Source organism: Limulus polyphemus, unplaced genomic scaffold (genome assembly GCF_000517525.1).
Source record: "Limulus polyphemus unplaced genomic scaffold, Limulus_polyphemus-2.1.2 Scaffold1569, whole genome shotgun sequence".
Taxonomy (NCBI): Eukaryota; Metazoa; Arthropoda; class Merostomata; order Xiphosura; family Limulidae; genus Limulus; species Limulus polyphemus.
Genome location: NW_013667179.1, coordinates 203,478 through 214,315, shown reverse-complemented (window position 1 = coordinate 214,315; position 10,838 = coordinate 203,478). Strand labels below are relative to the sequence as shown.

Sequence of the window (10,838 nt, the reverse complement as noted above, 5' to 3'; positions counted from 1 at the left end):
ATATATATATATATATATATATATATTTCCTGCCTTTTAATCATAAACTTTCACTAAACAAAGTTTTTTTTAAAAGTTTGACCAGGTTTTATTTCAAAGTTGAGTCAAATTAACTTAAAAAACAGAAGTTTTAGACTATTAACTTTATATTTAATCAACCAAGTCAATTTATTTAAATTATGAGTTATTTTGTAGAAATAAGTTTCGTAATAGTTAAATCCATTTCTCAAAATATTTATAATTTTCAATTTTAGGTTAGATGTTTATGAACTTGTGAAATCATTTGAGTGTGATAACATGTATAATGGCATTCATCTTCAGCTTGAAAACTAGCATTACGAGTTAGTTAACTTGACTGAAAATACTCTGAATAACATGTAATGCTCCATAAATACTAAAATAACTATAAATGTATACTAAATGGCTTTGTAAAGCTTAATGATAAATGTGCATGTTTAGATAAACAATAATTACTAGGACTGAAGTTATCATAAATTATTTTCCACACTTTAAGGGGTGGGTTCATTTTAAGAGTGACAGTCAATTCCATAGAATGTATGATAGTTTAAGTAAAATATAAGCCATAAATTTTTACTGAAAAACTTTTGATATTCATTTAGAAGGTTTTAGAGGTTAAGAAAGTGAAATTTGAAAAGCATACATGAAAATAAGTATCTTTATTCTTAGCATGAAAATCACCTTTCACTGTCTAACAAAGCCATTACTGAAGCAGTCTATGCTTCGGTAATGGCTTTGTTAGTTCAGAGACAAATGTTTACTAAAAGCTTGCCAAATTTTATTAAGATACACTTAGTGCATTCAGAGTTATAGTGGGTATAGTTTCATTGTTACAAGGTTGGTCAAAATCATCAAATCCATATACTGAGAGTTAAAAGTATTAAATTTAACATTTTTATGTGCAGTCTTTATGACTAAAAGAACTTTTTGTCCAAGTATATTTTATAGTTGAATTTATGCTTATATGCTAAATTCTTATTGTTTTACTTTTTGATTTATGGAAACTTGACTTGTAGCTATTATTTTAAAGTAAGTGAGTTGTACATTAGTTTTTCTGTGTTTTCTCTAAAGAATCTGGAACTTACTGCTGAAGAAAAACGTTTACTGAAGAAAGAAGGTATCACAATACCAACTCATCTTCCTCTTACTAAGGTAAGAAAATCATCAACTTATCATACAACAGTGTTAATTAATTACCAGCTCACCTTGCAAGGTTTAATATTACATTATCATCATTAGTGTACACTCAACAGGGATGTGGAATTTTTGAAAAAATCTTCTTATCCAGAGGATAAAATGGTAGAACAATCCACTTGTCTTTTTTTATCAATGTACTTACCCTTTTACTGTCCTGTAAAACATGCACGAGAAAAATAGAATACAACTTTTGGTAAAACAATTTCTGCACTTGTACATGTGAAAGTTTATTTCTAATTTTCAACTTCGTAATGTATCAGTGTGAAAGTTACACATGCATATACCGTACAATTTAAACATTGTTTTGTTTATTACATTCCAGTTTTGAAAACATGCTAATAGAAAGTACTTACTTTTAGGCTGAAGAAAGGGATTTAAAACGAATAAGGAGAAAAATTCGTAATAAGGTAAGACTTTAAAAAGTAAACAGTAAACTTGGGGGGGGGGGAGGATAAAATTATATTTATTTGTACACATCCGTATCGTATACATGTTTCGTGTGAAAGAAAATTATTTTTTTTGTCTAGCTGTAAATTAATATTATTACCAAATATGTTTCTTACACGTGTATTAAACCAAATTGTGAACCAAGTATTAAAAAATTAGTTTTATGAGTGAATACCTTTGATCATATAAAATTTTAAAAGTAAGATGCAAAGATCTCGCTTAGATAAACAGAAAAGATTTGACAAAAAGTACGAAAAACAACATTGAATGGGTGTTCGTTTGTTCGATCCAACATAATCGTGAACCCTTTGATAACTTGGTTAAGCTTAGTGTGGCATGATTGTGTGGCAGCTAAGCATCGGTAGAATTATCGATGTACTGCTGTCTATGATGATGATGATGATGAAGCTTAGTGAAATGTTTCAAATTTGTAAGGTGTGCTCAAAACGTTCGTTAAAATCTATTTTTGAAATATTTAGACTAGAAGATACATCAATGATGCAGTGATATGGAATTTAAAAAATTTATTATTTAAAAGTATATGAAAATAGTGAAGAAAAGTTAGTTTAATATGAAAATAGTGACGAAAAGTTAGTTTAATATTAACAGCAGTCTTTATATATTTTCTTAGCAATCAGCTCAAGATAGTAGGAAGAGAAAGAAAGAGTACGTGGATGGCTTAGAAAAAAGGTGGGTATTGAAAGTATGAGAAGATATGTAATACTTTACCATCCTCGGATGTTATGTAGTTGTGGTATTAAAGGTACTTTCATTAGGTTATTCAGCAGATATCTGCAACCTAATCTGAGAACAAATTAGATTCCAAAGATACAGGGATTTTTAAAGGAAAATAAAAATTATAGGGATTTTATTAGGATTCCTGTCAAAGAGTACCCTACTTTAAAGATTAGTGTAAAATAAAAATAGGATATAAATAATTACAAAAGATGCAATATAAACAGAGTATATAAGTAAAATTATACAGTTTTTGATATGCTATGTCACTTTTATCAGTGTTTAATCTGTATATATTTTTGGCTATAGACACGCTCATACAGAATAGAAACGATAAATAAATCTAGATGGTTATTCAGCAGATTTACGATAAATAAATCTAGATGGTTATTCAGCAGATATCAGATAAATAAATCTAGACGGTTATTCAGCAGATATACGATAAATAAATCTAGAAGGTTATTCAGCAGATTTACGATAAACAAGTTTAGATGGTTATTCAGCAGATTTACGATAAATAAATCTAGATGGTTATTCAGCAGATATCAGATAAATAAATCTAGACGGTTATTCAGCAGATTTACGATAAATAAGTTTAGATGGTTATTCAGCAGATTTACGATAAATAAATCTAGACTGTTATTCAGCAGATATCAGATAAATAAATCTAGACTGTTATTCAGCAGAAATCAGATAAATAAATCTAGACTGTTATTCAGCAGATATCTGATAAATAAATCTAGATGGTTATTCAGCAGATGTATGATAAATACATCTAGATGGTTATTCAGCAGATATCAGATAAATAAATCTAGACGGTTATTCAGCAGATTTACAATAAATAAATCTAGAAGGTTATTCAGCAGATTTACAATAAATAAATCTAGACGGTTAATCAGCAGATATACGATAAATAAATCTAGAAGGTTATTCAGCAGATTTACGATAAATAAATGTAGAAGGTTATTCAGCAGATATACGATAAATAAATCTAGACATCTGCTGAATAACCATCTAGATTTATTTATCAGATATCTGCTGAATAACCATCTAGATTTATTTATCATACATCTGCTGAATAACCGTTTAGATTTATTTATCAGATATCTGCTGAATAACAGTCTAGATTTATTTATCGTATATCTGCTGAATAACCATCTAGATTTATTTATCGTATATCTGCTGATAACCGTCTAGATTTATTTATCGTACATCTGCTGAATAACCGTCTAGATTTATTTATCTGATATCTGCTGAATAACTATCTAGATTTATTTATCTGATATCTGCTGAATAACAGCAATTAACATGGGAAAATGACATACACAAATAAGTATTACAGGGTAGCATAACAAAATACATATTTCAAAAGAGGGAGTCACCATAAAAAAGCTTGAATACCACCGCTCTAGATGATTTTATCCTCGGCTGTACCTTTGACATGCTACCGTAGAATAGCCATATTTTCACATTACACTCAAAATGGTACTGTGGTGTTTGCACTGTTGTGTAAATTAAGTTATCTCTGTTGTTACTTCTATTTCTAGAGTAAAGGTATGTACAGCACAAAATGTGGAGCTCCAGAAGAAAGTCACTATCTTACAAAAACAGAACATGTGAGTTTGAAGTGTTGCTCATTTCTTTGAAAAATCTTAAACCTTGTCACACGATTTCTAAAACGTGATATAGAAGAGATTTGTGTATTTCAGTATCATACTAACCAAATCAAGACCCTCCCACACACACCCAGAAAAGTTCTGTACATCCACAAAATTAGAACCTTGTTGTTCAAATATTATTAAATTTCCTGATTTATTGTTTCGAAACTAAGAAATCATAAGTAACCTTAAATGTTTTCAGTACAGATGTTTGTGACAGCTAAGTGACATTGTGTTATGTGAATTTGGTGCTGACAAACTTGTTTATCAATTTTAATACATAACACCTATACTGAAAAGCAGGTTAAAGTATTCACTGAAAAACTCTTTATCTTATTTTGCTTTTTTTATGATAATGCAAAAACAATACAAACTACCAACAGTAGTAGTTAATAGGTTTAGTTGGTAGGAAGCATTGTTCTATGATATACATATGCTGTTTTCTCTCTTAAGACGTGGTCGTGTCTCCCTGTATAAAAACTGTTTTATTACCATTGTGCGTCTTTGTTACCCCATTTGAAACCTTAATTTTAAAAGTACAAGTAAGTCGTGGGTACCTCTAAACAAGTGTGAAAATCTGCTAGTGTGCTGTTGAAGCTAAGAATTTTTAGGATGCAAGTTATAATACTAATAATAATTTTTTTAAGATTCACAATAATTCAGCTTCCATTTATTAAAGAAGAAAGCTCTAACATTTAACCCTTTCACTACAAGTGTCAATTGTCCACCAACAAATAAAAGTATTAATTTGACCCTTTGTATTACTTTTTCAGTATTGTTAGAAGCTATATTTTCTATATCTGACAGTAATATTCCTTGAAAAATGTATTGGATAGTGAAAAATAATGATTTAAACAAACAATTGAGGAAAATTAGATCCAGTAACTGGCATAAATATATGTAAAACTAAGTTAATAAGAATCCAAAGTTATTACAAAATATACAACAAATTATTTAGATAACAATATCCAAGATATAAAGATGCTGTCTGCAAATTTGGTAATTTTGTAATAAGGCATATAAACATCCAGGTTTCATGCATAGAACACAGATGGCAGCACACATGCTGGTTTGGTGATTCTTTCTAGTACAGGGGGATATTCCTGCATGTTGCAGTAGAGGGAAACTTTTTTTTGGTAACTGTGGAGTAAATCTGAATTTCTCGGTCAGTGGGTATAAAGGGTTAAAATATGAAATTTTTGTTGGCATTATTCGTTTGATTGAAGCAAAGCAAGAATACACCAAAAAGTGAGCTAACAATTAGTATATATCTCAGAAATTACCAGTTATTTTTTTACTTCTGTTTTTATTATTTTCGTGAAAAGGGGGACCAAAGGCTGCCTGGAGGGATCACCTGTTTTAACCGCTTGTGCCATTATACAGTAATGTTGTCTGTCAGTCAGTAGACACTAAAATGATATCAGTAAAATATGCATGCCATGAATCATGAGAAGAATTATGTACTCTGTAGGCTACAATGCCAAAGGCTGCCTAGAGGGGGTCACCTGTTTTAAACACTTGCACCACTATACAGTATTGTGTTGTCTGTCAGTCAGTCAGTAGACACTAAAATGATATCAATAAAACATGCACTCTGTTTTAAGCACTTGCACCACTATACAGTAATATGTTTTCTGTCAGTCAGTGAGTGGACACTAAAATGATATCAATAAAACATGTATGCCATAAATCATGAGAAGAATTATGCACTCTGTAGGCTACAGCACTATATGACGTATGAACTTCAAAAACAAAAAATAAAAGTACTTCTTGATTTCGATTTTATTTACTCTTGAAACTGAACACTTTCAAGGATCCTGCAAAAGTACATCTTGTTTTAAACAATTTTATGGTAGAGGATAAGATTTAACCCATTAAAAAAAAATTTAGGATAAAATATTTTGCAGCTGTATTTTTCATGTTTTTTAGATGTTTTAGCCCAATGGATAGTCTTTAATATGGTTTTGTTAGAAAGTTAAAAATATGTCTTTTTCACGATCATGGTAGTCTAAATGATAATTTATCTTCTTGTACAGGTCTTTGCTAAACCAACTAAAACGGCTGCAAATGTTAGTCTCTAGCAGTTCCTCAAAACCTGCACAAACGAGCACCTGTGTCGCTGTAAGCCTGAAGTTTTTTCTTTCACTCTTGTTTACTGAATCTTACTATTTCCATTACATTTCTGTTATGTACAGTAGTAACTCTTCATTCTAGCATCTTTGATATTCTAGTTATAATTAAAAAAAACACCAACTAACAAAATGTGGGTTGTAGTTTCTTTTTTAGCTGATATCTTTATAATTAATTATTAAGATAATTATATTTGTGTGATTTTATTATTTGTCATATTCAATATATTTTTAAAAAATAACGTGCGTTCGCTCATTGTGTTAGTAGAATTTGAAAGGTAAGTTATTTAACGTTTGAATTAGCTTGTTTCTAACCTCCTTATGCATTATTGTAAAAGAAATAAATTTTATTTCTTGTGTTATAAAAATAGTTGTGTAATTTGGTACTGAATTTTAATTACTTTGCAAATTTATCAAGTAATTGCTCTAAAAAATATAAATGGTATCTTGCAAGTAGCTAAAAATAAGATGTTAAGACAGGTGTGACTTTGATTTATTTTTTTTTATAGGTTTTGTTGCTGTCATTTGCTTTGCTGCTTTTTCCAAATTTCAAACCGAGTTCTTTCGGAAATGAAAGACAGCTCAAAGCACCATCCTTGAAAATGTCTCCAGGCACAGGTACTTAATTCTTGTAGTTCATATCAATTTAATAGCATAAGATATGTTGGATTTTTCTATGTGTAAGAAGATTTATAACTATGCTTTTCCTACACTTATCTGTAAATGTATTGGGTCACTGTACTGGAGTTCTTGGGCTGTATAAGGGTCTTTATAATGGCTGGATAGATTACTGTAATTCTAATTACAAATTAGACCAAACAGTAAAAAAAATAAATGAATAGATATTATGCAAGAAATATATTTTTCTTTTTTTTAAATAAACTCATTATAAACGAAACACTAAATTTAGGACTTGGCTTATCTTGTGCCAGCTGTACGAGTTCCTTATCTTGAAATCAGCTATTAAAGGTGAAAAAATTAGACCTAGGGAGAGTGTAGTTAATTCACCCAAAATAAATAACAGAGGAGGTGTTACACGTCAACCAAATGGTTGGTTCTCTGTGAGAGACTGGTACCAGACAACATGTTATTGATGAAGAATGTGATTAGTACAAGTTATTTTTGTGTTGTACAGTCATTAACGTGTTTTTTTTTATCAAATTAGAAAACTTTGTTGTGGGATCGTTTTTAAGAGAAACGTATGAACCGTCTGTTGTGGGATCAGTTTCTCTTAAAAATGATCCCGCAACAGACGGTTCATACGTTTCCCTTAAAAACGATCCCGCAACAGACGGTTCATACGTTTCTTTTAAAAACAATCCCACAACAGAAGGTTCATACTTTTCTCTTAAAAAGTATGTACCGTCTGTTGTGGGATCATTTTTAAGAGAAACGTATGTACCGTCTGTTGTGGGATCATTTTTAAGAGAAACGTATGAACCGTCTGTTGTGGGATCATTTTTAAGAGAAACGTATGAACCGTCTGTTGTGGGATCGTTTTTAAGAGAAACGTATGTAGCATCATTTAACGGTTTACTCTAGAAATGTGGTTACATTTGTTTAACACCACTGTGTACTCTCCTTTTTCAGCTTGTTTAATAATTGTTTATTAAACCAAATGTAACTTATAATCTTAATGAACTTAAAAGTTGCTTACTTGATAAAAGTAAATTGAATACTAGAGAACCAACAGAAATTTTCTGCTGTTTGTATAATTCTTTGCTAAAATAGAAGTGAAGGGTTAGCTGGTGTTAATGCACAGCCTTGGAAAGAAATACTGACGTCTTATCCAAAACATTAACATTACTTAAAGTTAACACTAAGTTAAACCTCTTCCTCGTAACTTTTTGCTGGTCAGACATGTTTTACACCTGATAACGCCAACGTAAATTGGCCAAAATACATGTTCTTTTATTGTTGGCTTGTTGATTGTTCGTATCAAATGCTGTTGTTGCTTTTAATTGAAAAATTTTTACACAAGTTGCTTTGATAAAATTTCAGCCTAGTTCTTGTCAGAACTTTCTAATTATTAATATATTCTTTGAAGTCTGCTAAATTGAAAAACATTTTCTGACAGTCTAAATGTCTCCATGTAATAGTTCTTGAAATAAACAATGGCCAAATCTCAAAACTTTGTTTTTGAGCTACAGTTGATCATTGTATATTGTACAGTATTCTTGTTTAAATATAAATAGGTAATAGAACAAAACTGTAAGCATTTAGAAAGTGTTTTAATTAATTTCTAACTAATTATGTAGTTATGATAAAGAAGACAATTATTACAGGGAATATATATATATAAACGTTTTGTTATGTTCTGCATTTATTTGGTATTGTAAAGTTTTGGAGTATGGATATGTAAATGACATTACCAAAAGTATTCAAATGTACATTTGGATAAGAGAGATGCCATGTTACATTACTAAGGCTTCATTTTGATAGAGAATGGGGTTACCTTTGGCAATTCCCACACACATCTTTAACTATTACTAACTATTTGTATGTACCTGGTTAGATAAACTATGAAAATCTACTGAGATTTCATTCTGTGAATTCTGTCTCATTCGGCATTTCATACAAGTTCAATTAGATTCAGTCCAGAAATTTAGACTGATCAAAATGGATACTGGGCCTTATTTGATTCAGACCAAAGCTGGGCATGGCATGCTGTATGGGATGGTACATTATAATGCCAAAGTAGGTCTTTCTTCGTAGAAATCCATCAGTATTAGTAATGTAACATCTTACAGAATGTTATGAGGTATTTCTGGTATACTTATTAATAAATAGTCTGTTGCGTTCAAACCAGCTAAAGCAGATTCATATCGTGGCATTATCACCACTGCCCTTTATGTTTTGATTGCTATTATCGTTTTCCAAAGCATTCTTCAGGCTGGTTTTAAAACCCACACATATCTACATGGGATCTGAAGTTTGTGGGATTCATATCTTTACATCATTGTTTTTAGTTTAACATTTGCTGCTGTAATGAGCAGTCTGTGATGTTCCCTCGTCTGTGAACTCTAACACTATGAAGTACCTTCATACAGTGGATGTGCTGGTCTGCATTAATGAATTTTAATTATAGTTATGGGTTTTAGATTTGGTATCAGCTAAGTTCGCGACCACAAATTGACCTTCATAGTGTCCATGCTATTCTAATAACTTCACAAACTTTTCAATAAAAATTTCTCCTTGAATATATGGAGACAAACATTTTGACTACTCAAGAGTACAAAAACTTCCAAAATAAATTTCAAACGTTCAAATGTAAGACTATATTTTGTCTGTTATTTTCTCTACCCTTACTCTATACGAGGATGGTTAATTTGAAAAATATGAAATCTAAATTACCCTCTTTTTTTTCTTTCTAGAATGACTTCAAATTGTAACATGAAACGATTTGTTTATCCTAAATAGCTTTAAATTCGTAACAATATACATATGTTTACACTTACATTTTACTGTTTTATTGTCCTTTGAACTGTGTGTAACTAATAATTTGGCCACACAAGTTGAAAATCACTTGACAAATGTGTAGCTCACATTATCCTATCGAATCATGTAATGCATGGGCTGCTTGCAAGTTGCTCACAAGCATACGTCATAAAATATTATTTTTCTTTATTTTACCTAATCTAACCTTAACTAACATAAAAAGTTTCTAATTTTACTTACTTTTATAATAATAAATAAAGAATATGCATGAAAAACAAGAAATATAGTACTTACCTAGGTCATCATTTTTTCTTTTCTTTTTTTTACTTGCTGCCCACTGTCAATGAAACTTAATCCTACTTTTTTATACTACTGCACTAAATAATTATTATGTTGCGGAATAATGACATGCAAAAAACAGACAATGTTCTGTAACTATCACAGTTATTCTGGCTTTCTAACTATGTGACAAGAGCCATTAAAAATTCAGCTACCTTTGTTGATGTGTTTCCCATGAACAGGAAGCGAAATAAACCATTTTCTGTACAGAAACAACACAAGTTTTTTGATAGATTAAAACTTTGACTTTCTATTAGTTATAAATAATATAGTATTAACTGTGAGCGAGAATTATTGGCAATTTGTGAAAGAGAGGATGTGACAGGTGGGCATGGCAAGAGGGATCTGATTTTCTATTTTAAGGCTAAACAACCAAACAAGATTGACATAAATTCATGAAATAGTAGTTCAATAAAATTGTTATAAGCCAACAAACGCTATGACATAGCCTTTGACCCGTGACCTGTCTTGAAAGGGTTAAGTGTCTTCAAAACTTTGTGTAATATACTATCATGTAAACAGTAATGCAACATTTAAAAAAAAAAATGGTACAAAGCATGTCACTAATGCTGGATGTAGCTTAGTGATTAGCATCCTCAGACTGTGAATCCAAGGGTTCATTGCTTGTGGTCCATTACTGTAAAAATTTGCTCCACACTTTGAGGCCATGGATACATTATAAGAGTAACAGTTAAACCTCACTATTTAGTCACACAAGAGTTAAGAGGTGGGTGCTGTTGACTAGCTGTCTTTCCTGGATAGTCAGTCTGTCCTGAATGAAGAATGGCTACATGCAGATAAGCCATTTAATTGGGTTTGCATGACAATTCTGAAATGGACAGGCATGTCACTAAAGCTTTTACATGATATCATAGCG

General features: G+C 30.7%; 1 protein-coding gene across 1 annotated transcript in view; it reads left to right on the top strand.

Moving 5' to 3' along the window:
• LOC106464145 (cyclic AMP-responsive element-binding protein 3-like protein 3) overlaps positions 1-10,838 on the top strand; it is a 33,388-nt gene that overhangs the window by 18,791 nt on the left and 3,759 nt on the right. Inside the window, exons 6-11 of the mRNA XM_013924256.2 lie at positions 1,090-1,170; positions 1,575-1,622; positions 2,294-2,352; positions 3,945-4,013; positions 6,092-6,176; positions 6,694-6,802. Of these exons, the coding sequence (XP_013779710.1) occupies positions 1,090-1,170; positions 1,575-1,622; positions 2,294-2,352; positions 3,945-4,013; positions 6,092-6,176; positions 6,694-6,802 (451 nt within the window). The remainder of the gene's footprint in view (positions 1-1,089; positions 1,171-1,574; positions 1,623-2,293; positions 2,353-3,944; positions 4,014-6,091; positions 6,177-6,693; positions 6,803-10,838) is intronic.